This window comes from Chiroxiphia lanceolata, chromosome 1, assembly GCF_009829145.1.
Source record: "Chiroxiphia lanceolata isolate bChiLan1 chromosome 1, bChiLan1.pri, whole genome shotgun sequence".
NCBI lineage: Eukaryota > Metazoa > Chordata > Aves > Passeriformes > Pipridae > Chiroxiphia > Chiroxiphia lanceolata.
Window position 1 is genome coordinate 154683352 of NC_045637.1, and position 27268 is coordinate 154710619.

The following is a 27268-nucleotide window of genomic DNA, read 5'->3' on the forward strand; positions in this document are numbered from 1 at the left end:
GTTTTTATCCCCATCATTTGCTCAGCTGAGCATTAACTCGCCCCCCCAAAAAAAGCCTCAGTTGGGTATTTGGGCTTTAATTCAGATATTAAGTGTTTTAAAGGACCGTGGGAGGGAATTAATTGGTTGTAATAATTGAAATTATTGTCCAAAGCAGCTCCTTTCACTAAAAAATACCCCCCCCCAAAAAAAAAAAAAAACCTCAGAAGCAGCAACATAAAAAAGCAACATCCAAGTTGGGTCAGGGTTGGTCACATCCCTTCCTATTTACACGGGTTCTGGAGGGAAGGAGCCACTCCCAGGGTTAAAAGTTTTCACCTTTTTCATCCTAAAGCACCTGGAAACATTTCCCAAACCCTCAGGAATTCCAAGCCCTCAGGAAAACCAAGCCCTCAGGAAAACCAAACCTTCAGGAAAACCAAACCTTCAGGAATTCCACACCAGCAGCACAGAATTCCAGGGACACCAAGGTGTTCCCAAAGTGTCCATGGAGGAACAGTGTGGGTGAATCCAGCTCCCTGCTCCTCCTCTTCTTCCCATTCCCATTCCCAGGGCTCCAGGGCTACAAACACCCCTCCAAAAAAACCCCCCTCAGAAGCAGCAACATAAAAAAGCAACATCCAAGTCGGGTCAGGGTCGGTCACATCCCTTCCTATTTACACGGGTTCTGGAGGGAAGGAGCCACTCCCAGGGTTAAAAGTTTTCTCCTTTTTCATCCTAAAACACCTGGAAACATTTCCCAAACCTTCAGGAATTCCAAGCCCTCAGGAAAACCAAGCCCTCAGGAAAACCAAACCTTCAGGAAAACCAAACCTTCAGGAAAACCAAACCTTCAGGAAAACCAAGCCCTCAGGAACTCCACACCAGCAGCACAGAATTCCAGGGACACCAAGGTGTTCCCAAAGTGTCCATGGAGGAACAGTGTGGGTGAATCCAGCTCTCTGCTCCTCCTCTTCTTCCCATTCCCAGGGCTCCAGGGCTACAAACACCCCTCCAAAAAAACCCCCCTCAGAAGCAGCAACATAAAAAAGCAACATCCAAGTCGGGTCAGGGTCGGTCACATCCCTTCCTATTTACACGGGTTCTGGAGGGAAGGAGCCACTCCCAGGGTTAAAAGTTTTCTCCTTTTTCATCCTAAAACACCTGGAAACATTTCCCAAACCCTCAGGAATTCCAAGCCCTCAGGAAAACCAAACCCTCAGAAACTCCCAACCTTCAGGAACTCCACACCAGCAGCACAGAATTCCAGGGACACCAAGGTGTTCCCAAACACCTCCCAGGCAATCGGTGTCCATGGAGGAACAGTGTGGATGAATCCAGCTCCCTGCTCCTCCTGCTCATCCCATTCCCATTCCCAGGGCTCCAAGGCTACAAATACCCCCCCCAAAAAACCCCCCTCAGAAGCAGCAACATAAAAAAGCAACATCCAAGACGGGTCAGGGTCGGTCACATCCCTTCCTATTTACACGGGTTCTGGAGGGAAGGAGCCACTCCCAGGGTTAAAAATGTTCACCTTTTTCATCCTAAAACACCTGGAAACATTTCCCAAACCTTCAGGAATTCCAAGCCATCAGGAAAACCAAGCCCTCAGGAACTCCACACCAGCAGCACAGAATTCCAGGGACACCAACGTGTTGCCCAAGTGTCCATGAAGGAACAGTGTGGGTGAATCCAGCTCCCAGCTCCTCCTCTTCTTCCCATTCCCATTCCCATTCCCATTCCCAGGGCTCCAGGGCTACAAATATCCCCCCCAAAAAAAAAACCCTCAGAAGCAGCAACATAAAAAAGCAACATCCAAGTCGGGTCAGGGTCGGTCACATCCCTTCCTATTTACACGGGTTCTGGAGGGAAGGAGCCACTCCCAGGGTTAAAAATTCTCCCCTTTTTCATCCTAAAGCACCTGGAAACATTTCCCAAACCCTCAGGAATTCCAAGCCCTCAGGAAAACCAAGCCCTCAGGAAAACCAAGCCCTCAGGAAAACCAAGCCCTCAGGAAAACCAAGCCCTCAGGAAAACCAAGCCCTCAGGAAAACCAAGCCCTCAGGAAAACCAAACCTTCAGGAAAACCAAACCTTCAGGAAAACCAAACCTTCAGGAAAACCAAACCTTCAGGAACTCCACACCAGCAGCACAGAATTCCAGGGACACCAAGGTGTTCCCAAACACCTCCCAGGCAACCAAAGTGTCCGTGGAGGAACAGTGTGGGTGAATCCAGCTCCCTGCTCCTCCTCTTCTTCCCATTCCCATTCCCATTCCCAGGGCTACGTGAGCCTCTTCATCCTGCGGTTCTGCTTGTCGATGGTCAGCGTGGCCCTGTCCACGGAGCTGCTGATGGAATCCAGGGCCTCATCCTGCCTTTCCAGCTCTGCTTCCGTCTCCAGGGCGAGGCCCTTCAGCTTCTTCAGGATCTGCCAGAAGGAAAGACTCAGAGCTTTCAGTGGGATCACTGGGATAAAGCACGGAGCTGTGGGAATGAGGCACTTCAGGGCTTTAAATCATCATGGAATGGGTTGGGTTGGAATGGATTATCCTCAGTATTAAGGATCATCCAGTTCCAACCCTTTCAGGGCTTTAAATCAGCATGGAATGGGTTGGAAGGGACCTTAAAGATCATCCAGTTCCAACCCCTTCAGGGCTTTAAATGATCATGGTTGGAAGGGACTTTAAGGATCATCTAATTTCAACCCATTCAGGGTTTTAAATCATCATGGAATGGGTTGGGTTGGAAGGGACTTTAAGGATCATCTAATTCCAACCCCTTCAGGGCTTTAAATCATCATGGAATAGGTTGGAAGGGGCCTTAAGGATCATCTCATTCCAATCCCTTCAGGGTTTAAATTGTCATGGAATGGGTTGGGTTGGAAGAGATCTTAGGGATCATCCAGTTCCAACCCCTTCAGGGTTTCAAATCATCATGGAATGGGTTGGAAGGGACCTTAAGGATCATCTCATTCCAACCCCTTCAGGGTTTAAATTGTCATGGAATGGGTTGGGTTGGAAAGGACCTTAAGGATCATCCAGTTCCAATCCCTTCAGGTTGGGTTGAGAGGGACCTTAAGGATCATCTCATTCCAACCCCTTCAGGGTTTAAATCATCATGGAATGGGTTGGGTTGGAAGGGACCTTAAGGATCATCCAGTTCCACCCCCTGCCATGGGTAGGGACACTTCCAGGGATCCAGGGGCAGCCACAGCTTCTCTGGCAAATCCAGTCCCTCCCCACCCTCCCAACCAGGAATTCCTTCCCAATATCCCATCTATCCCTGCCCTCTGGCAGTGGGAAGCCATTCCCTGTGTCCTGTCCCTCCATCCCTTGTCCCCAGTCCCTCTCCAGCTCTCCTGGAGCCCCTTCAGGCCCTGCAAGGGGCTCTCAGTTCTCCCTGGAGCCTTCTCTTCTCCAGGGGAACCCCCCCAGTTCTCCCAGCCTGGCTCCAGAGCAGAGGGGTTCCAGCCCTTGGAGCATCTCCATGGCCCCTCTGGAGCTGCTCCAGCAGCTCCACATCCTTCCTGTGCTGGAAGCCCCAGAGCTGGACACAGAACTCCAGGTGGGGTCAATGTCCAAGGGACCAAATCATTGATAAACTGAATTAAAATGAATTAAACAACAAACTCACAATTGAAATCTCGGGGTTATTTGGGGCAGGAGGGAAATGAGAGGTAAAAATCAGTGCAAACATCCTTTTTTCCTGGCTGTTATTCCCTCCTTGGTGGATCTGCACCCCAGAGCAGGAGGTTTTCCCCAGGATGTGCCTGTTGGAGCAAAGCCAGAGGGGCTCCAGAGGCTGAAGGGGCACAAAGATCAGGCAGGGAGCAGGTCAAAGGGCAGAAAATGTTGTTTTTCTACAATTCACCAAAAAAAAAAAAAAAAAAAGTGTCATTGGATGGAGCAGAAGGAAAAAAGTGACACCTGGGCAACCAAACCTTGAGCCAGAGCTCAAGGGGTGTTTGGAAAACACCCTCAAGGACAGGGTGGGATTGTTGGGGTGTCCAGGAGTTGGACTGGATGATCCCTGTGGGTCTGTCCCAGCTCAGGATATTCCATGATTAATTTTCACACAACCAAGTCCGAGGGCAGATCCAAACACCACCTGAAAAATCCGCCCAAATTCCTTTCCCTGGATCCTTTTAGCAGCAGCCTAAGACAAGAGATCCATCCTGAACATTCCAGGACTTCGGTGTCCAACAAAACAAACCCTGAGGTAAAACAGGAAAAAAACCCCTACACTTTATACATATTTATATTTATTTTTTGCCATAACTGGCAAACTTTCTGTTGGAATCTGTAGAATCAGCCCCCAGAAAGCTGCTGGGAAACATCAGCAGCCCCTTTATCCACATGAATTCCATCATTTGCTGCTCCTGGTTTGGGAAAAGCAGGAATAGCCCATCTAGCTGGAACGGGAAGGGAATTTGACACAGCCTGAAGCTGGATGGCAGCCACAGGAGTGGGATTTATCTTGTAAAGTATCTCCCAGCTCTTTCCATATATCCCAGAAACTTGAATAACCCGAGTCATGCTTTGGCTGCCAAAGCAAAAAACACAAAATAAACTCCGGATCAAACTTAATCCACCTTTCTCTGTTCTTCCCAAAACTACAAGTGAGGAAACTCCTGTTCCTGTCCCAAATGAAACACTCCTCCAGGTTCTTTCCCTGGGACAGGAAAGCAGGGAATTTCCCTCCCTCATTTCCCCAGACTGGAGGGGGGAGATCTTTTTTTTTCCTGCGAGAAGTTTGGCATTTTTAGCCACTCGAGTCACTCCCAAGCAATTCCCTCTCCTGCTGCACCTGGAATGGGCAGGGACAGGAGGGAGCAGGAAGATTTTAAATCCCAACTAGAGGACATTTCTCCTGTCATTTCTTCTCGTATTGACAAAGAACTCCGGTTTTATTCACTTATTTTCAAGTGAATAAACACTCGTGGTACCACTGGAAAAAAAAAGACTCCAGCAGCTCCACAGGCTTAATTCCCACCTTTTATTTTGGTCCCAATCGTTCCAGTTACACAGAAGGAAATACAAAGTATTTCCTCAGTTCTCCCCCCTCCCAAAAAAACAGCTCCAGGGCCTGGTTTTCCATGTGTTAAGCTCAGGTGTCTGTGATCCCCACAGGCCATGGAACGAGGCCATCCCATGAGGAAATTTGGTATTCAGCCCTTGGAATGAGCAGTTCCTCCACCAAACAAGTTTTCTGTTAGCTCACAGTTGTGATTTCCTGAGTTGAAGGCATGTAAAGGGTAAATAAACACTCCAGAGGCTCTGGAAGGAGGAAAAGGCTGGAATGGGACCATCCAGACCCTCTCCAAGCACAGCCCCGGGGTCAAGATTGTCACATCCCCTCCCATTCCCGGGGCCATCTTGTCACTCCCAGCCACACATCACTGGAATTTTGTAGGATTCTTCCCCCATCTCCATAACCCAATTAAGGAACAGCCTCACAGTGCCACAAACTCCCTGTTTTAACATAAATGTCCCCTCAGGAATTCCTGGTCCTGGATGGGACCATCCAGACCCTCCAAGCACAGCCCTGGGGCCAAGACTGTCACATCCCCTCCCATTCCCGGGGACATTTTGTCACTCCCAGCCACATAACACTGGAATTTTGTAGGATTTTTCCTCCATCACTGGAATTTTGTAGGATTCTTTCCCCATCTCCATAGCCCAGTTAAGGAACAGCCTCACAGTGCCACAAAATCCCTGTTTTAACACAAATGTCCCCTCAGGAATTCCTGTTGAGGTCCAAAGGACTGGAATGGGACCATTGTTATATCCCCTCCCACTCCTGGGGCCATTTTGTCAATCCCAGGCAGATACCACTGGAATTTTGTAGGATTCTGTCTCCATAACCCAGTTCAGGAACGCTCACACTGCCACAAAATCCCTGTTTTAACACAAATGTCCCCTCAGGAATTCCTGCTGAGATCCAAAGGACTGGAATGAGACCATCCAGACCCTCCACTCCCAGGGCCATTTTGTCAATCCCAGCCAGACACACCACTGGAATTTTGTAGGATTCTGTCTCCATAACCCAGTTCAGGAACACTAACATTGCCACAAAATGTGTTTTTTAACATAAATGTCCCCTCAGGAATTCCTGCTGAGGTCCAAAGGACTGGAATGGGACCATCCAGACCCTCCAAGCACAGTCCTGGGGGGCCAAGATTGTCACATCCCCTCCCACTCCTGAGGCCATTTTGTCAATCCCAGCCAGACACACCACGGGAATTTTGAAGGATTCTGTCTCCATAACCCAGTTCAGGAACACTCACAATGCCACAAAATCCCTGTTTTAACATAAATGTTCCCTCAGGAAATCTTGGTGAGGTCCTTTCCTTGAGCATCCAAATCACACCGAGGGAAGGAATTCCAGCTCTGAGGGAAGGAATTGAGCATTCCCCAACAATTCCTGTTGGAAAACACCTGCTGTTATCCCTGGAGGAGAGAGGAAGAGCAACAGCTCTTTGTTCACCACAAATTCCTCTTCTCCAGCTTTGGAAGTTATCCTGACCCACCCAGATCACAAACAACGAGGGAGAGGGAGCAAAACCCTCCTTTTTTTGGTGAAAAACAAGTGTTTTCACCTCAAGGAATAAAAGATCCCAATACTCAGGAGAGGAAATTGCTTAGGAAAACACTAATTATAAACACAAAGCCCTCAAATATCTTTAATTAATGGCTAAAAGGTGATGGCACAAAGATCTCTGTCTTCAGTGCTTGTTTTTCCCTCTTTACTCTCTGAATTCTTTGTAAATGTGATGATCCATCATCCTGCTCCTTCCCAAACATTCCATGTCTTGCTCAGGTGTCATTTCCTTGATGCTTCCAGGGGTTCCAAACCCAAAAGGTTCTATATGGACTTTACAGAGCCCTGTGTGAATCCCAAACTTCCACACCTTCCAAAAATATGCTTTTCCTGGGAAGGAATTCCCCCTTCAACCTCGTTTTCCTTCACTTCCACATCTGTTACAGCTTATACCTGGAAATTATGAATTATAATTATTAATTATGATGATTAAAGACCCTCAGGGAAGAGGGTACTTTTACCACAGGCTGGATTAAGCTTTAAAATATTCCCATGGAAATTTATGAAGGATTCTTTTGTTAAGGCAACGACTCTGTGATGAGGAAAACGTGTGTTTTTAAGGAGACACGGGGAGGGAAATTTATCTCAAATTTGGCAAATTTATCTCAACTTTACCTGTCTCAGCTCTTTTGCCTCTTCCTGGGAGACCTTCTCGTGCTGCTGCAGCTGAACCTGCTCATTGTCCGTCCCTTCCCTGCTTCCTGCTGGAGATCCAGGCTGCACCACCCCTCCCAGGAGTCCTGTGGCTGCAAGAGAAATTCCCACGGTCAGACTGACAATTCCCAGTTGGATAGCGGGAAAAATTCTTCCCTGTGAGGGTGGGGAGAGACTGGAATGGATTTCCCAGAGAAGCTGTGGCTACCCCTGGATCCCTGGAAGTATCCAAGGCCAAGTTGGAGCAACCTGGGCTAGTGGGAGGTGTCTCTGCCCGTGGCAAGGGGTGGGATGAGATGATTTTTAAGGTCCCTTCCAACCCAAACTATTCTGGGATTTTATCTCCAAAGTTTTCCCACCTGGACATGAGGAAGGAAACCATTGTCCCACAGCCAGCTGGGAACACCAAGGCCAAGGACAGGAGGTTGGAATCCATGAGGACACAAAGCCTGGCACATTCCAGAGCTCCGTGCCAGCTCCAAGTGCTGCCACAGCCCAGCTCTGGATACCATTCCTTCTCCCTGGAAAAACCAGAAGCACCAAACCCTAAATCCCTCCCAGGGAATTCCTGCAAACTCCTAATCCCTGGAATTACTCCATTATCAGTCCCTGGACTCAGACACTGTTCAGGCTCCTTCACTGGATTGTGCTCCTTGTTTTCCAAAGGGGGAAAGAACCAGGCACTGAAAAATGGGAAATTAGTGTCCTGGTGTCCTTCCCAGGAAAAGTGGGGTGGGAATGACAGAATTCCCTATGGCAACAAACAGCCAGAGGAGGTTCTTTGTGTTTCTCATCAGCTGAGTGTCACCCTGTGCTAATTAATTAATTAAAATCAATTCATCCATCCATCCATCTCCATTAATCTGAGGACAAAAAGAGCGGGACGAGGAAGGAGAGCTGGAATTTCCCGGTAATTTTTTAGGGAGATATTGGATAAAAAGTGCAGAAATACTAAAAAAGCAATTTGGTTTCATTGGTGTCACTTCCAAAAAGCCACCAAAGCTCAGAACAAAGTGCTGGGAACTCCAAAGAATGAGCAAATCCGGGGAGAAACGGGAAAAATTCAGCAGCTTCTAAAGGGATAAAAAAACACCTGTGGATGGCAAAATTCAGCTACAGGACCCAGACAGCCCTAAATTGTTGTGCTGCAAAGGCACTTTAGGATTTTAATCCTGTTTTTTTTTTAATCCTGGGAAGGTGTTCTCAGCCATTCCTGAGGGTGGAATTGGCTCAAAACTGAATAAAAATCAAATAAACCGAACACCCTGAGCGTTTAAACACCCACATTTGGCCAAAAAAAAAAAAAGAGGGAGAAAAGAAGTGCAAAGCACCTCAAAATCCTTTCAGATAATCTGGGGATGTAGAAAACCCTCCAGAAATTCCTCTTGCAGGTGGAATTGTGCCAAAAATCTCAGGAAAAGGGATTTTTTTTTTTTTTTTTTTGGTATTTATGTGGAATATGCAGAACTTTAAACAGAGGCTCCAGGCGAGGTTGTGACAGTTTGGGGCAAAAAGGGTAAAATCCTTAATTTTAAGATGGAAGGACCTCCCCTGGCAGGATGTTTCTGCTATAAATCCCTAAATTAATTAATTATCTGAAAAAATACAGTTTTTTCTGTACACAGAAAAACAAGGATTTTTTTTTCCCCCCTCCTCAGTTTTTAGGGAAAAGAAAAAAAAAAATGAGGATATCCATGGAAAAAAAAAAAATCCCAGAGGTTCAAACGCAGCCCGTGGGTGCCACCTTGTGACAGAAGAAAAAACAGGGATAAATTCCTGGGAAGGGCCAAACAAGGGCTTTGGTGGAGCTGGAAAAGTCGGGATTGCCATAAAATCCAGGGTTTTTTAAGCCAATTTCCAAAGGAAACAGGGAAAAAGGCAGCAGGGAAGGAGCAAATCCTTCCTTCCCTCACTCAGAGCAGTGGGAAAAACCTGGAGAGGGCTGGAAAAAAAAAATAAGGATTTTATATAACCAGCCTTCAGGCCCTCAGGAATTGGACTCCAATTTGCTGGAATAACTCAAAGCAGGTTGTTTTTCCTCTAAGTTGCTGTTGGATTTGAAGAAAACTTCCTTCCTTCAAAATTAACCAAGTTTTTCCAAGTTTTTTTCCCTTTCAAAATACCCTCCCCTGCTGAATTCCAGGATGTTTGGTGCAAGGAAAGATGTCAATTTATTATTTTATCCTGTTTTCTGCTTGGTTTTTAATGAGCTAGGAATAAATCCAGGCCTCGAGTTGCTCTTCTGTCACTAAAAAATTAGGGGAAAAAAAAAAAGAGGATTTACATAAATAAATTAAATAAATTCCTAAGTGATATATATTAAATTAATCCAGGGTTGAATTACAAAAAAAAACTAAGGAAAAACACTCCTTGGAATTTTAGGAGAATGAAGAGGAGTAAGGAATGTCAAGCTGATGGTTGGGAAAGGGTTTCAATCTCCATTGTTTCCTTGAAATCTTAAAAATCAACAGATCTGAGGCCAAAAATCTCCCAAATTTAAACACATGAACTCCTCAAATGCCAAAATTTAGGGTTTTTTTAGGAAAAAAATTTTTTAGGAAGATCAATATGATGTTTATCCCATGATTTATTGGATTCCTGGAATGGATATTTGGGTTAAACTTCCTGTATTTAACTGAAGGACAGGTTTAATGTCATTATAATTCATCTATTCCAGTCAGGAATGACGAATGAAAAACAGGAATGATGGAGGGTTTGAAGTCACCTGGAGGTTATTCCTTGGATTTTATCATCATCACTGTTAGGACAGGGAGAAGAGGATTTGTCTTGGAAATTTTTTACACTATTTTGGGTTTGGAAAACCCTTGGAAACCTTTGGAGCCAGTGCTGCTGCTTCCAGAGGGATTCCCTGTCCCACTTACCTGTCTGCCAGAGGCAGGGCCCCAAATCCACTTCCTGGCCCCAATTCCTTGGATTTTATCAGCACCACCACTGGGACAGGGAAGACAGGATTTGCCTTGGGAATTTTTTACCCTATTTTGGGTTTGGAAAACCCTTGGAAACCTTTGGAGTCAAAGCTGCTGAATTCCAGAGGGATTCCCTGTCCCACTTACCCACCTGCCAGATGCAAGTCCCCAAATCCACCTGAGGCCAAATCCTTGGATTTTATCATCACCACTGTTAGGACAGGGAGGAGAGGATTTGTCTTCAAAATTTTTTACACTATTTTAGGATTGGAAAATCCTTGGAAACCTTTGGAGTCAAAGCTGTTGAATTCCAGAGGGATTCCCTGTCCCACTTACCCACCTGCCAGATGGACGTCCCCAAATCCACCTGAGGAGACTTCCTGGTCACAATTCCCTGGATTTTATCATCACCACTATTGGGACAGGGAGGACAGGATTTGCCTTGGGAATTTTTTACCCTATTTTAAGATTGGAAAACCCTTGGAAACCTTTGGAGTCAAAGCTGCTGAATTCCAGAGGGATTCCCTGTCCCAGTCACCTGCCTGCCAGATGCAAGTCCCCAAATCCACCTGAGGCCAAATCCTTGGATTTTATCATCACCACTGTTAGGACAGGGAGAAGAGGATTTGCCTTGGAGGTATTTTGGGGTTGGAAAACACTTACAAAGTTTTGGAGTCAAAGCTGCTGAATTCCAGAGGGATTCCCTGCCCCACTTACCCGCCTGCCAGATGGACGTCCCCAAATCCACCTGAGGAGACTTCCTGGCTCCCACAAATCCCAAGGCATCCTCCAGGAACTGCATCTTCTTGCTGAACTGCATCTCCAGGACGGGAATGACCTCTGGCATCTTGGCTGACAGGAGCCTGTAGGACGTGTCGGGCTTCCCAATAAACCTCTGGCGGACGCTGATCTCGTAGGGAGTGTGCACCCGGATATCATCCACATCCCGGGATTCAAACCTGTGGATCACCTGGGAATTGCAGTCACTGATCTCCAGGCCAGAAGCAAAGAGGGTGAGTTTTCCTGGTTTGGCACTGGAGTCTGTTCTGTGGGTGATAATGACTGGAATTCTCAGGATGATTCCTTCCTGGTTCTTGGGCTCGGAAGCTGCGGCCGCTTCCTTGGGCTTGGATTCCAGAGGTGTTTTCCAGAGTTTGCTGCTGAAGGGCCACCAGGAAGGAGATTCCAGCTCTGTCAACAACCTGGCAGGGAGAAGGGAATGTTAGAACACGGAAAACCGGTGGGAAGGTCCTGTTATCCCACCAGTTCAAACCAAATCCTTAATTCCTTAATCCGGAATCCAGCCCGCTGTTATCTCACTCCTCAAACCTATTCCCAAATTCCCAGGATCCATCCATTTCCAAACCCAGCTTCTCCTCATGTGCTGAAACGTTGGGAAGCGTTGCTGGAATCTCATTGTTGGGGCTGGAACCTCACTGCTGGGATGCAAGAAACTGAACTTCCAACTGGATTTTTCCAGGCTGGTCCTCAGCTCACGCTGCCTTTTCCTCGATTTTCCACTCCTTTTTCCACTGCCTTTTCCTGCTCCTTTATCCCTCAATCCCACAGCCTGCTACCACCTTTTGCTTTGCCCCCACACCCAAATTCCCAGTTAAAATTCCCATTTAGTCCAGCAGAAACTTCCCACCAGTGCCCAGAGTCCACCTCCCCCTCAGTGCTGGTGCAGCTCCCAAGGGAGACATTCCCTCTTCCCGGGGTCCTTTCCCAAAGAAAGGATCAGGAAAGAATCCCTCATTTTTGAGTCTAAGCCTCACCAGGATTCTTTTCACCCCCCAAAAAAAGCGGGAGTGAGAGGAAAAATGGTTGGTTTGGTTGGCTTTCTGTAAGGTTTTATTTTCCAGGAGAGAATCCCTGTGTTTCCACAGAAAAATTCCTAAATCCTGCAATTTTTCCATCCTGTTTAATTTGGCCAAGTGGGAGCTGGAGGAGGAAGCTCCAACTGGAACACGCTTTGTTGGCCAACAAAGTTTTCCAAAGGGATCCACTGGAAGGAATTCCTCTCCTAGGAAAAGCCATGTTGGGAATCAACCACTGAATTCATGGAGAGCAGAGGCGGAATTCCAGGAATCTCCTCCCAGATGATCTAAACTTCCCTTTACATTGTGATGATTTATCTGGATAAATCTAATCCTTAATTTTTCTTCCCATCTCCTTCCCTCTTTTCCCAGGGATTGATATTCCCTGTGGGATTTCCAGTCAGGATTTTCCTGCTGAACAGTCCTAAAAAAGGCTCCAGGCAATTTTTGCCAGCATTCCATGGTGGAATCACCCCTATGGATCAACAAACCACCAATCCATAGATCCAAAGGAAAATTTGCACCAGAGCACTTTTTATTAGGAATATGTTAAAAAAAAATTTATAGATATTATATATAAATATATATTATATATATTATATATAATATACATTAAAAAGATATTTATACATAATATATAAATATATACTTTATATATTATAATACATATTAAAAAATATTTATATGTAATATATAAATATATATAATATATATTATATATAAAACATATATTATATATCATATATATTATAGGGTTTTAATGGGAATATATTAAAAAGATATTTAAAAATATATGTAAAAGAAATATATAAAAAGATATTTATATGTATTAAATGTAAATATATATTATATGTATTTATTTATAATATATATTATGTATATCATATATATTATAGGTTTTTAATAGGAATATATTAAAAAGATATTTATATGTATTATATATAAATATATATTATATGTTTATTTAATAGGTTTTTAATAGGAATATATTAAAAAGATATTTATATGTATTATATATAAATATATATTATACATTTATTTATAATATGTATATCATATATATTATAGGTTTTTAATAGGAATATATTAAAAAGACATTTAAAAATCTATTTAATAGGAATATATTAAAAAAGATACTTATATGTATTAAATATAAATATATATATTTATTCATAATATATATATTATGCATATCATATATATTATAGGTTTTTAATAGGAATGTATTAAAAATAGATACTTAAAAGGAATATATTAAAAATATATTTCTATGTATTAAATAGAAATATATATTTTTTATTTATAATATATACATTATTTATATCGTATATATTAAAGCTTTTACTAGGAATATATTAAAAATATATTTTGAAATATATTTAATAGGAATATATTAAAATAATATTTATATGTATTAAAGATAAATATATAATATCTATCTTTCTTTATAATATGTATATTATGTATATCATACACATTATAGTTTTAAATAGGAATATAATAAAAAGATATTTTAAAAGATATTTTATAGGAATATATCAAAAAGATATTTATAGGCATTAAATATAGATATGTATTAATTATTTATTCATAGTATATACATTATGTATATTATATATATAATGGGTTTTTAATAGGAATATATTAAAAGATACTTAAAAATATATTTAATAGGAATATATTAAAAAAAATTCATATATGTTATATATAAATATATATATTATATATATTATATATTACATATATTATATATATTATAGGTTTTTAATAGGAATATATTAAAAATATATTTATATGTATTATATAAAAATATATTTATATATAATATACATATTATATATTGTATATATTGTATATTTGTATATATTATATATATTATAGGTTTTTAATAGGAATATATTAAAAATATATTTAAAAATATATTCAATAAGAATATATTAAAACAGGATCTGGATTCCCACTTATTTTGGAGGCTCTGCCCATCTGGAGCATGGCACACACAGCTCTGCTCATGTGGAAGCAGCTGGAAAAATCCAGGAATACACAAACATGGAATTAATAATCCAAAAAAGAAAGGCCACACACAGAGGCAAGATCAAATCCATCCAAGCTTTGAACACAGGGAAGGGGATAAAGGGCTCTGGTTCTTTTTAGGACAGACATTCCCCGAAACTGGAAGGAGGAGTTTGTTCCCAAATTTTCTGCTCCATGGACAAAACCCTCCCGCCCCAGTGCAATCAGAACAGGTTCGTGCAGAAAATTAAAGCTGATTTTTCCCCCCCTCGAGCCTTGGTCAAACTCTTCAGTTCCCATTTCATAGAATCACAGAATCAGCTGGGTTGGAAGGGACCTCCGAGATCATCAACCCTTGATCCAACCCCATTGTGGTTCCCAGCCCATGGCACTGATGCCACATCCAGTCTCAGCTTAAAAACCTCCAGGGATGGAGAATCCACCCCTTCCCTGGGCAGCCCATTCCAATGGCTGAGCACCCTCTCTGCAAAGAAATTCTTTCTAATGTCCAACCTAAACCTCCCCTGGCACAGCTGAAGCCCGAGCCCTCTTGTCTTGCTGATGGTTGGGTGGGAAAAGAGACCAACCCCCCCCTGGCTCCCCCCTCCTGTCAGGGAGTTGCAGAGAGTGAGGAGGTCTCCCCTGAGCCTCCTCTTCTCCAGGCTGAACAGCCCCAGCTCCCTCAGCCTCTCCTCACGGCAATTGTGCTCCAGTCCCTTCCCCAGCCTCGTTGCTCTTCCCTGGACCTGCTCCAGCCCCTCAATGTCCTTCCTGAGCTGAGGGCCCAGAACTGGACACAGCACTCCAGGGGTGGCCTCCCCAGCGCTGAGTCCAGGGGCAGAATCACTTCCTTGGCCCTGTTGGCCACCCTGTTCCTGAGCCAGGCCAGGATCCATTGGCCCTCTTGTCCCCCTGGGCACACTCTGGCTCCTGTTCAGCTCCCTGTCCATCCCCACTCCCAGCTCCCTTCCTGCCTGGCTGCTCTCCAGCCCCTCTGGCCCAGCCTGGAGCTGCCGGGGGTTGTTGTGGCCAAAGGGCAGGACCCGGCCCTTGGCCTGGTTGAACCTCATCCCCTTGGAATCAGCCCATGGATCCAGCCTGTCCAGGTCCCTCTGCAGAGCCCTCCTGCCTTCCAGCTGATCCACACTCCCCCCCAGCTTGGTGTCATCTGCAAATCTGATCCCTGCTTTCCTTTATTTTCCCATTTTTAAGTCCCTGCCTCCAACTTTTCAGCTTCAGGAGGACAAACAAATCCCTGGCAGCTCCTCTTCACCCCAAAGCAAAGCTCCCTTCCAAAAACAATGAGCCGGGATCGCTTTTCCTGCTCTTTGTTTGTTGCCCCAGAACTTTCCAAGCTCTCTCCGAAGCTCCAAGTCCTTTGGCTTTCCATGAAAGGCCCCGGAGAACATCCCCAAAATCGTTGGGAAAGCAGCACTTCCCTTTCCAGCCGATCCATCTCCAAACCAGCTGCTGCTTCCAAGAACAACCGGTTTGAACTTTTATTGTGTTTTGTTTCTTCCTGCAGGTGTCGGAGCCGCTCCAAAAACACTCCCAAGCCAGAGATCCCTTAAATATTCCACCGCTGCTCTCGACCTTTCTGTCCGTTTTGGACTGGAATTTCACACGGAACACATCAAAGAATTCCCCCTTTGGAATGTTCATCAGCGAACAGGAAAGCCAGAAGGTTCTGATTAACACCAAACATTTACCATTCCCTCGAGTTTTGGGGCAGCTCCAGTTCAACAACATCTCCAACGGGCTCCAAATCTCTTCCTTCAACTTGTCTAAAAGGCAGCAAAATGCCGGGATTTCGATTTAGGAATATTCCAGGCCATCCAATGAAAGTGGGAATGCCGTATTAACGAACACCTGAATGCCAGTGGGGACATTCATTCCCTTATTTCCCCTAATTAGTTACCCATTCACTAATAATTTATAGGATGTTGAGGTTCTGGAGATCTCCATCATTTCTGTCACTTGGACTGGGAATTCATAAAGGTTGGGAAAGTTCTTTGAAGGAAAGAGGAGATTTATATATAAAATCCCGTGGATCTGCCCCAGGAATTCCTGGTCTGAGGAACACCCTCCTGTGGATCTGCCCCGAGAATTCCTGGTCTGAGGAACACCCTCCTGTGGATCTTCCCCAGGAATTCCTGGTCTGAGGAACACACTCCTGTGGATCTTCCCCAGGAATTCCTGGCCCAAGGAACACCCTCCTGTGGATCTGCCCCAGGAATTCCTGGCCCAATGAACACCCTCCTGTGGATCTTCCCCAGGAATTCCTGGCCCAATGAACACCCTCCTGTGCATCTTCCCCAGGAATTCCTGGCCTGAGAAACACCCTCCTGTGGATCTGCCCCAGGAACTCCCTCCTGCAGATCTGCCCCAGGAATTCCTGGCCCAAGGAACACTCTCCTGTGGATCTGCCCTGGGAATTCCTGGCCCGAGGAACATCCTCCCGTGGATCTGCCCCAGGAATTCCTGGTCTGAGGAACACCCTCCTATGGATCTTCCCCAGGAATTCCTGGCCCGAGGAACACTCTCCTGTGGATCTGCCCCAGGAATTCCTGGCCCGAGGTACACCTTCCTGTGGATCTGCCCTGGGAATTCCTGGTCTGAGGAACACCCTCCTGTAGCTCTGCCCTGGGAATTCCTGGCACAAGGAACACCCTCCTGTGGATCTGTCCCAGGAATTCGTGGTCTGAGGAACACCCTCCTGTGCATCTGCCCTAGGAATTCCTGGCCCGAAGAACACCCTCCTGTGGATCTGCCCCAGGAATTCCCTCCTGCAGATCTGCCCCAGGAATTCCTGGTCTGAGGAACACCCTCCTGTGGCTCTGCCCCGGGAATTCCTGGCCCGAGGAACACCCTCCTGTGGATCTTCCCCAGGAATTCCTGGTCTGAGGAACACCCTCCTGTGGATCTTCCCCAGGAATTCCTGGTCTGAGGAACAGCCTCCAGTGGATCCGCCCCAGGAACTCCTGGCCTGAGGAACACCCTCCTGTGCATCTGCCCCGGAAATTCCTGGCCCGAGGAACACCCTCCTGTGGATCCATCCCGGGAATTCCCGGCCCGTGGGACGCTCCCACCCCGTTACCTGTCGGCCACATCCATGTCCCCCTCGATCTTGTTGAGCCCTTTCATGATGTTGTCAAACTGCTCCCCCTGGTAGTGCAGCACCTTGGCCGTGTCCTCCAGGCGTTTCTGGGATCCCGCCAACATTCCCGTCAGTTCCTTCCCTTTCCCGATCCGCGGGGCCGCTCCTTCCGCTCCCGCCCCTCGGCTCTCCAGCAGCTGCTCCCTCCAGAAGTGCTCCAGGATGTTGAACACCACATTCCTGTTGGGCTGCAGGGAGCTGAACCAGTGCTTGGTGTTCTTCTCCAGGATGGTGAGGGAGCTGAAGATGAGGTTGGAAGATTCCTTCTTGATCTCGCTGATCCCGGAAAGGTGGAAGTCGACCAAGAGCTCCCCGGTTTTGTCAGCTGTGAATTTGATCCCGACGGGAGTCAGGGAGAGTTTCCCAGAGATCCATTGCTTCCCGGTGTCCAGGTAGTAGGAGCAAGGCCAGCTATGGATACGGATGTCCTCGTTCATCGGCTCGTCGGGCTGAGCCTCCTCTCCAAGGGCAACGCTCTCAAAGCGGGAGAAACTAAAGGAAAAAAAAAAAAAAGAGCAGGAATCTTTAGGAATGTTAATCCCATCCATAGTTTCCTTCCAGTACTCTCACATTCCAGGTGGAGATCTGAGATAAGTTTGGGAACAGTTGTGGATGAGTTTTGACTGCCTTGAATGCTCCAAGGCTTTACCCGACGCTCGGCTCCTAAAGGTGCCCGAGGGCAAATTTTCCAGGTAAAAACCTCTTTAGGAATTCAACTCATCCATTGTTCCATAATCATTTCCAACCACCCAAATATTTCCTTAGGAAAGGACTGTCAGCATCATTGGCCACCCCGTTCCCAGTAGCACAAACTTCCAATATTTATTGCCTTAATGTCCTGGAATATTCCCATTCCCACTTCATCCTCAAAAGCAGCTTCCCACAGACCAACAGGTCCTGCAGAAAATCCAGGATATCCCAAAACACATCCCATTAATGTGTATCTACATGGACCACACTGAATAACTGCTCCTTCCTCTTCCACTCTGATATCCCAACATCCAGGTGTGTTGGGAACACTCCAGAACGTCCAAGGCTTTACCCAACACTCAGCTCCTAAAGGTGCCCAATGGAAACTTTTCCAGGCAAAAACCTCTTTGGGAATTCAACTCATCCATTGTTCCATAATCATTTCCAACCACCTGAAAATTTCCTTTGGAAAGGACTGTCAGCATCATTGGCCACCCCGTTCCCAGCAGCACAAACTTCCAGTATTTATTGCCTTAATGTCCTGGAATATTCCCATTCCCACTCCATCTTCAAAAGCAGCTTCCCACAGACCAACAGGTCCTGGAGAAAAATCCGGGATATCCCAAAACACATCCCATTAATGTGTATCTACAGTGACCACACTGAATAACTGCTCCTTCCCCTTCCACTCTGATATCCCAACATCCAGATATGTTGGGAACACTCCAGAACGTCCAAGGCTTTACCCAACACTCAGCTCCTAAAGGTGCCCGAGGGCAAATTTTCCAGGTAAAAACCTCTTTGGGAATTCAATCCATTGTTCCATAATCATTTCCAACCACCAAATTTCCTTAGGAAAGGACTGTCAGCATTAATGGCCACCCCATTCCCAGCAGCACAAACTTCCAGTATTTATTGCCTTAATGTCCTGGAATATTCCCATTCCCACTTCATCCTCAGAAGCAGCTTCCCATAGACCAACAGGTCCTGCAGAAAATCCAGGATATCCCAAAACACATCCCATTAATGTGTATCTACATGGACCACACTGAATAACTGCTCCTTCCTCTTCCACTCTGATATCCCAACATCCAGGTGTGTTGGGGACACTCCAGAATATCCATGGAATCTCAGATGATTTGGGATGGAAGGGATCTTAAGATCTTCTAATCCAACCCCCTACTACGGGCAGGGACACTTTTTGAGCAGAATTCCCAAGGATTAAAGAGCAGAAACCCCCAGCCATGAATGGATCCATATTCTTCAGGAATTGTCACAATCTCTTGGATATTACTTCGGAATAATAACTTGGAAAAATTATCTTCCTTACAAACTCAAAGGGGAGTCAAACTTCTGGTGGAACAACCAGCCAAAATAACTCCCAAATCCATAGTTTTTGTCCTGGGAAATAATCACAGCACTCCTGGATGGGTCACGTTTTCCTGGGAGCACGGGATGCTCCGGGATGACACATTAATCCCGCAGGGATTGCTCAGCGGGATCTGGAATCCCGTGAGGAAAACAAAGAGCTGTCGCTTCCTTCTATCCCAACAATCCGACCTTTGGAATGGGAGATTAAACAGAACACACTTGGAATGGCTTCTGTCCACACTTCCAGAGGTTTCTTGTTCCCGAGGGTCGGATGATTCCCCGGAACATCTCAATTCCTCGTTACAGTTTGCCATCCCACAATTAATTTGGGAACACCCAGCACGTCACGGGGATTTAATCACTCACCAGCTCATTATCTCCTCGGATGGATCACGGGATAATTTAGGGATTAATCCCAGAACACAAGCTCCAGGTGTTCGTAGGGATCCCTAAATCCCCACTTAGGCTGAGATTAATTCCACCTCTGAATTCCACACAAGGAACTCCCCGGGAATCCTGAAGCCAACAAAACAGCCAAGTCCTTTCCCAGGGATCCTTGGGAGAATTCCCACAGCACCCACTGAGATCTCCATCATTAATATCCCTTAAAAACTCCAGTTCCAATGATATTTTGAATTAAATTCGCAAAATTCCATATTGCCAAGAAAAGGACTAATCACATTCAGTCATATCCCACAAAACCCCTGGAATTTGGGTCCCAAACCTTATTTTCATGGCCTTTTTAAAACCTTATTTTCATTATTAATTGTAGAGATGAAATGGGAAAAAAAAAGAAAAAAAGGCCATAAATTTACCAAGAAATTGGAGTTTAAAGTGAAAATTCCCAAAAATCCCCACAGTCCTGGATTTTATATATAATAAATCCACTGTACTGGATTTATATATATATAAAAACTATATATAATAATATAAATATATATTATATATCATAGATATAATAATATAATATATATATATATTAACAATATAATAATATTATTATTAAATAATTATATATATATATTATATATATATATAACATATAATATATTATATATATTATTGTATTATAGTAATATATATATTATATATTATTATTTAAATATAATATAACTATATTATATATTATTGTATTATAAATAATATATAATATATTATTGTATTATATAATATAATAACTATATATTTATATTATTTATATTTATATATAAAAATTTATACATATATTTATATATGTATAAATAGATGTATAAATACATAATATAAAATATAACTCTATTGTACTGGGGGCAAAGAAAGGGAGAAAAAGTCCCCAGAAATCGGATTTAAATGAGATTCCAGCCAGCAAAACAAAGTCTAGGAAATATTTATTTCTCTATCGTTTCCTACATAAAATTCCTAATTTGGAGATAATTTTCCACTTAGAAAAACAAGGTTGTTCCTCCAACACAGGTTGGATCAGAAGGATCTACTGGAGGGAATTTTGATTTTATGACACTTTGGGAGTGTTATAATTCTGATATTTTATTATTTTAATTTCCATTGATTTATTATTTTAATTTCCAGGTCAAGGTTATTTTCTTTCTGTGGTAAACAGGGGGAAAAAGGAAAAATGCTTTTTAATAATCTTTAATGTCATACTTTAATAATCAGTCAAATAAAAAAGGAATAAACTGTGGGATTTCAAAAAATCCAGGGAATATTTTTGCCAGGATAATTGAAGTGGGAAATGTTCCTATTATGGGTTTATAATTATTACAGTAATAATTTATTCCTATAAATGACAAATAAATCAGTTTAAACAACCATTTTAGCAGTGAAATCAATGAGAGTTGAAGATAAATCACGTTAAGGGTTTATTAACCAGGATCCATAAATTATAATTTATAAATTAGATATATTTTAATTTATAAATATATATTTATACATATATTTTATATCAACAAAATTTAATTTATAAATATATATTTTAATTATTTTTTATCATTATAAATCCAAATTAAGCTTAACTTAATGGACAGGGCCTAGAGATGAAATAAATACAGTAAAGATGATAAAAATTAACATTTTGTATCATTTTTCCTGTTTTCACTGGTTTTGGAAAATTTCAAATATCAGCACCCAGCTCACAGCAACTTGTTGCCTTAATTCCATAATTATCTACATTATTATAAATATATATTACTCTATCAGATTATATTTATTATTTTATATATTTATATTCTGTACTATGTATTTTTATATGTTATATAAAGTATAAATAGTGTATTATAATATATATCAGCATATATGATAAATAATATTGTAAATATTATATATAATAGATATTATAAATAATATATTATTTAAGGTAAACATTATAATACTTTTACATTTATATTATATCATGTGTTATTATATATTATCAATAAATATTATCATATGTTATAGTATATATCAATAATATTATATATTACATTATTATATTATATACAATAATATTAAAAGTATATAAATATATATAAGTAGATATACACATATACAAACATAGACTTTATACTGTATTATATTATATAGATTTATAACACTTATGAAGAATACACATAATACATATTATATAAATAAAAAATATATAAGAATATATAAAACTATATATTATTATATTTACTATTTTATATTATATATTATTATACATTATAATATAGACTATAAAGTATAATAAATAAGATATATAAAAAAATAAAAATATGCATAATATATATTACTGTATATTATTCTAGATTATTTTACATTATATATATAAATATTCATACAGACATTACAAATAATATCTATAAATAATCATGGAATTAAGACATCACATGATCACGAGGAAAACCTGGAACCAAAGCTTGGGACAGACCCCATGGAACACAAAAATCCTGAAAACCAGCTCCTAAAAAAACCTGCTCCTTTTCCTGGCAGCACCACCCCCTTTCCTCAGGCCCAGGGAGGCAAAAAAAATCCTAAATTAGCAAAGAAATCTCATTTTTTTTAATAAAATCTCAGCTTAGAGCCCATTTTTACATCTCAGGAGCCACCCAGCCCTACAAAACCCTCAGCAAGACAACATTTTGCTCTCAAAATGTGGAAATATTGATATTTAATGCAGCCTCCCAACCTGTGCCTAAAACAGGATCATCCTAATCCATATCCCAAAGTCCTACCTGGATGTGCAGCCCTGGAATTCTCAGGGAGTCCATTTTCACACCCCAGCCCTACAAAACCACCACCAGTTGCTCAGCAAGACAACATTTTGCTCTCAAACCTGGGAAAATATTGATATTTAATGCAGCCTCCCAATCTGTGCCATAAAACAGGATCATCCTAATCCATATCCCAAAGTTTTACCTGGATGTGCAGCCATGGAATTCTCAGGGAGCCCATTTTCAAACCCCAAGAGCCACCCCAGCCCTACAAAACCCTCAGCAAGAACATTTTGCTCTCAAAATTGTGGAAATATTGATTTAATGCAGCCTCCCAATCTGTGCCATAAAACAGGATCATCCTAATCCATATCCCAAAGTCTTTCCCTGGATGTGCAGCCCTGGAATTCTCAGGGAGATCATTTTCACACCCCAGGAGCCGCCCCAGCCCTACAAAACCCTCAGCAAGACAACATTTTTCTCTCAAAACTGGGAAAATATTGATATTTAACGCACCCTCCCAACTTGTGCCATAAAACAGGATCATCCTAATCCATATCCCAAAGTTTTACCTGGATGTGCAGCCCTGGAATTCTCAGGGAGCCCATTTTCACACCCCAGCCCTACAAAACCACCACCAGTTGCTCAGCAAGACAACATTTTGCTCTCAAAACTGGGAAAATATTGATATTTAATGCAGCCTCCCAACCTGTGCCATAAAACAGGATCATCCTAATCCATATCCCAAAGTTTTACCTGGATGTGCAGCCATGGAATTCTCAGGGAGCCTTTTTTGGGGCTGCTTTTTAGGGGCAGAATTTGTTCCCCCGAGCGTTTCTTTCTCTTCAAATCCAAACCAGGTCCAAGTTATCTCAAAAATACCACTGCTGCTGTTCCCAAAATTCCAAATCCAAAAAACAGCGGATGGATATTCAATACTGAGGGAAAACAAGTGCTCTGAGTCCAGGAAAAGCAGAGCAGTCCCTGGGGTATTTATAGGTTTTCATACCTCAGGTCTTGTGACTTTTGACTCACCTGAGACTCTCAGCTCCTAAAGGTGCCCGAGGGCAAATTTTCCAAGCAAAAAAACCTCTTTGGGAATTCAATCCATTCATTTTTCCAGCTTTTCCTCCCCCCTCCTCCAATTTTCATCAACATCACAACTGGATGTTCTTTTTCTGTTCTCTCTCTCTCTCCAAGAAGAAATTTAAACTTCAAGGGGGTTTAAAAAGGCCACGAAAATAAGGTTGGGAACCCAAATTCCAGAGGTTTTGTGGGATATAACAAACTGTGGTTAGTCCTCGTCTCAGGAATATGGAATTTGGAGTGTTTAATTCAAAATATCATTGGAGTTTTCAAGGGATAATAATGATGCAGCAACTTGGGAGATCTCAGTGGGTGCTGTGGGAATTCCCCCAAGGATCCCTGGGAAAGGACTTGGCTGTTTTGTTGGCTTCAGGATTCCCAGAGAGTTCCTTGAGGGAGCAGATTGTGTGGAATTCAGAGGTGGAATTAGTGTCAAAGCGGGGATTTAGGGATCCACACTCTGGAAATCACAGATTTTTTTTAACAAACAGTTGGACTTTTTGCCCCCAAAACCTGCAGTTCCTTCCACAGCTCCACTGGGAGCAGCACCTGGGATATTGGGAACAGGGAGCTGGGATTGGGAACAGGGAGCTGGGATTGGATTTCCTGCAGAGTCACCCCAACGTGGGAATTCTTTCCAGGAGACTCAGCTGTGCTTCCATAAAAAGGAGGTGACTCACCTCGTGTGAGCTCCCCAATTAATTGGGAGAGTTACTAATTATCCCAGGAGCTGCTCCAAACACCAGGACAAGCAGCTGCCACCTTCCCTTTGCCAGGTTTCCACCAAAATTCCAGTCCTGGATTCTTCTCTCCTGCCCTTGGGAATGATCTGCACGACATTCCTGCACATAATCCCGTATTTTATGGGGTCTGGGGTTAATTTTTCTCTCCTGTTTTATCTGTTTTCTCTCCTCCCTCCTGGCTGCAGTTTTCCCAGGGTGGTTTTATTCCCAATTTACCATCTGGGAAATGAGGAGTTTGAAGCTCCTGGGAGCCCAACAACCCTAAATAAAGATGTTTCCAAGGCCTAACAAGTGGTTCTTCCCTTTTTTTTAACCAGGATACGCTTCCAGGAGGTTTTAACTCTGGGATTCTCCACAAGCTGTACAGACACCAAGTGCTCAGAGGTGACTCCCTTGTTTCCTCCCAGACTCCCTTCCTTCTCCTCCAGTGCCAATCCCAACCCTCCCAGGTATTTCCTTACCCAAGCCACAACTTCTCCACCCTGGAAAGGATTTCCAGCCCTTCCTTTTCCTTTTTCCCCACTCCAAAGTCCTTCTCTTCCTCCTCACCCCAAACACAGCACGGCACAGAATTCCAGGATGGTTTGGGATGGGAGGGACCTTAAGGATCATCCAGTGCCACCCCTGCCATGGGTAGGGACACCTTCCATTATCCCAGGTTGCTCCAATCTGGCCTTGGACACTACCAGGGATCCAGGGGTAGCCCCAGCTTCTCTGGGAAATCCAGTCCAGTCCCTCCCCACCCTCCCAGCCAGGAATTCCTTCCCAATATCCCATCTATCCCTGTCCTCTGGCAGTCTGAAGCCATTCCCTGTGTCACTCCATGCTCTTGTAAGAAGTCCCTCTCTGTGTTTCCTGAGGGCTCCCTTCAGGTCCTGGAAGGATCTTTCCCTGGACCCTTTTCCTAATACCAGAAAACAGCCCATTTTATCCCAATCCTACCAGGGGAAGCTGTAGGTCAGTCACCCAAAGCCCTGTTGTCTCCTCCAGAACCTTCATCTCCTCATGGAATCCCAGAGGTGGGAAAAGCCCTCCAAGGTCCCCGAGTGCTCCCTGTGCCCGATGCCCACCTCGTCCCCCAGCCCAGAGCACTGAGTGCCACAGCCAGGCCTTTCTGGGACACCTCAGGGCTGGGCACTCCAAACCTCCCTGGGCAGCCCCTGCCAAGGCCTCAACCCTTTCCAGGGAGAAATTCCTGCTGATGTTCAACCTGACCCTCCCCTGGCACAGCTGGAGGCCGTTCCCTCTCCTGTCCCTTGTTCCCTGGGAGCAGAGACTGATTCCACCCTTCTCCCCCCTCGTCAGGGGGATGCAGAGCCAGAAGGTCCCCCTGAGCCTCCTTTGCTCCAGGCTGAGCCCCCCCAGCTCCCTCAGCTGCTCCTGCTGCTCCAGCCCCTTCCCAGCTCCCTTCCCTTCCTGCCCATGCTCCAGCCCTCTCGAGTCTTGTCCTGAGGGTCCAGAACTGGACCCACAGCTCCAGGTGGTGCCTCAGCAGGGCCAGCACAGGGGGACAACCCCTGCCCTGCTCCGGATCCCACACTATTTGGGATCCAAGCCAGGTGCCCTTGGCCTTCTTGGCCACCTGGGCTCACGTCCAGCCTCTGTCACCAGCACCCCCAGGTTCTTTCCCAGTTTTCCAGCCCCTCTGCCCCAGCCTGGAGCATTCCAAGGGGTTGTTGTCACCCAGGACTTTGTCCTTTTGACCCTCATCCCATTGGCTTTGGCCCATGGATCCCATGGATCCAGCCTGCCCAGATCCCTCTGTGGAGCCTTCCTGCCCTCCAGCAGATCCACATCCCACCCAACCTGGTGTTATCCATGAGGGTGTCCTGGATCCCCCCACCCAGAGCAGTGACAGGGACATCAACGGGACTGGGCCCCTGATCCCTGGAGACATCCCATCCATCCCTCCCCTGCCACAAATGTCCTCCCAAATCCCTGCTCCTGCCTAAGCCAGACCCCCACCCCCTCCCTGCCTTCCCCTCCTCCCCCCAGCCCCTGGCCAAGACCCTCGGCCCCAATTCGAGCCCCTCCAGGCCACAATCCCATTTCCCTCACCCCAATTTGGAGCCTCCCCAGTTCAAGTCCCCCCAGCCCCATTTGCAACCCCCTGCTGCCCCCAGACCCAATTTAGAGCCCCCCAGCCCAGTTTGAGCCCCCCAGCACCGGTTGGAGCCCCCTCCCAACCCCAATTCGAGTTCTCCCCCAGTCCAAATTCAAGCCCCCCAGCCCCAATTCCAGTCCCCCCCCAGCCCCACTTCGAGTCCCCCCAGCCCCTCAGTCAAAGCCCCATCCAGCTCTGGTTTGGAGACCCCCCAGGCCCCAATTTGAGCCTCCCCCAGCCCCAATTTAACCCCCCAGCCCCAATTTAACCCCCCCAGCCCAATTTAACCCCCCCCAGCCCCAATTTAACCCCCCCAGCCCCAATTCAACCCCCCCAGCCCACAAATTTAACCCCCCGAGCTCCAATTTAACCCCCCAACCCCAATTTAAACCCCCCAACCCCAATTTAAACCCTCTCAGACCCCATTTAAACCTCTCCCAGCCCCAGTTTAACCCCCCCAGCCCAATTCCAGCCCCCCAGTTCAAATTTAACCCCTCCCAGCCCCAATTCCAGCTCCCCCCAGCCCCAGTTCAACCCCTCAGCCCCAATTTAACCACCCCAGCCCCAATTCCAACTCCCCCCAACCCCACTTTATAGCTCCAGCCCCATTCCAATCCCCCCAGCCCGGCCGGAGCCCCTCCGACCGGTTCGAATTCCCCCCCCCAATTCCAGACCCCAGCCCCACTCCGCCCCCAACCCGAGCCCCCCCCGGTCCCATTTCGAAGCCGCCCGGTCCGTGCCCCCCTCGGCCGCGGTGAGAGCCCCCCGCTCGGGCCGGAGCCCCCCGGTGGGACTCCCCCGTCCCCGGTTCGAGCCCCAGACCCCCCCATTCCTTCCCCTCCCCTCTCGCATCCCTCGGCGCGGCCCCGGCCCCGCTCCGCGCTGCGCACGCCGCGCGCTCCATTGGCCGAGCCCCGCGCCGCTGCGCTCCCCTTTTCGCCTCCCCCCGCCCCGCCCGCCCC

General features: G+C 45.0%; 1 protein-coding gene across 9 annotated transcripts; it reads right to left on the reverse strand.

The window, feature by feature from the left end:
• Window positions 1-482: 482 nt before the first annotated feature.
• Window positions 483-27225, reverse strand: SNAP47 (synaptosome associated protein 47). 9 transcript variants are annotated; one of them, XR_004358229.1, is made up of 7 exons: window positions 19429-19852; window positions 17089-17640; window positions 10879-11363; window positions 7196-7326; window positions 2247-2408; window positions 1214-1357; window positions 483-796 (listed from the first exon to the last, which is right to left on the reverse strand). XR_004358229.1 is itself a non-coding variant. In XM_032694560.1 (6 exons), exons 1-5 carry the CDS (start codon window positions 19521-19523, stop codon window positions 2262-2264), a joined length of 1410 nt encoding a protein of 469 aa, XP_032550451.1. In that variant the 5' UTR covers window positions 19524-19852; the 3' UTR covers window positions 946-1357; window positions 2247-2261. The 9 variants fall into 9 exon arrangements, 5 of the variants coding, with proteins under 5 accessions (XP_032550451.1, XP_032550461.1, XP_032550490.1 ...); XR_004358230.1 differs by lacking the exon at window positions 483-796 and adding an exon at window positions 816-830 and having other exon boundaries at window positions 1214-1273; window positions 2167-2408; window positions 19429-19851; XR_004358228.1 differs by lacking the exon at window positions 483-796 and having other exon boundaries at window positions 946-1273; window positions 2167-2408; window positions 19429-19851.
• Window positions 27226-27268: the final 43 nt, after the last annotated feature.

What these genes read in the sequence shown, in the direction of transcription:
- SNAP47 (XM_032694560.1), bottom strand. Translation starts at nt 19,523, where the DNA reads ATGGCAAACTGTAACGAGGAATTGAGATGTTCCGGGGAATCATCCGAC. An exon ending in GTGGACAGAAGCCATTCCAA is followed by an intron (nt 17,641 to 19,428) that starts GTGTGTTCTGTT and finishes TTTTTCCTTTAG; the next exon opens with TTTCTCCCGCTTTGAGAGCG. An exon ending in GACATGGATGTGGCCGACAG is followed by an intron (nt 11,364 to 17,088) that starts GTAACGGGGTGG and finishes TCTCCCTGCCAG; the next exon opens with GTTGTTGACAGAGCTGGAAT.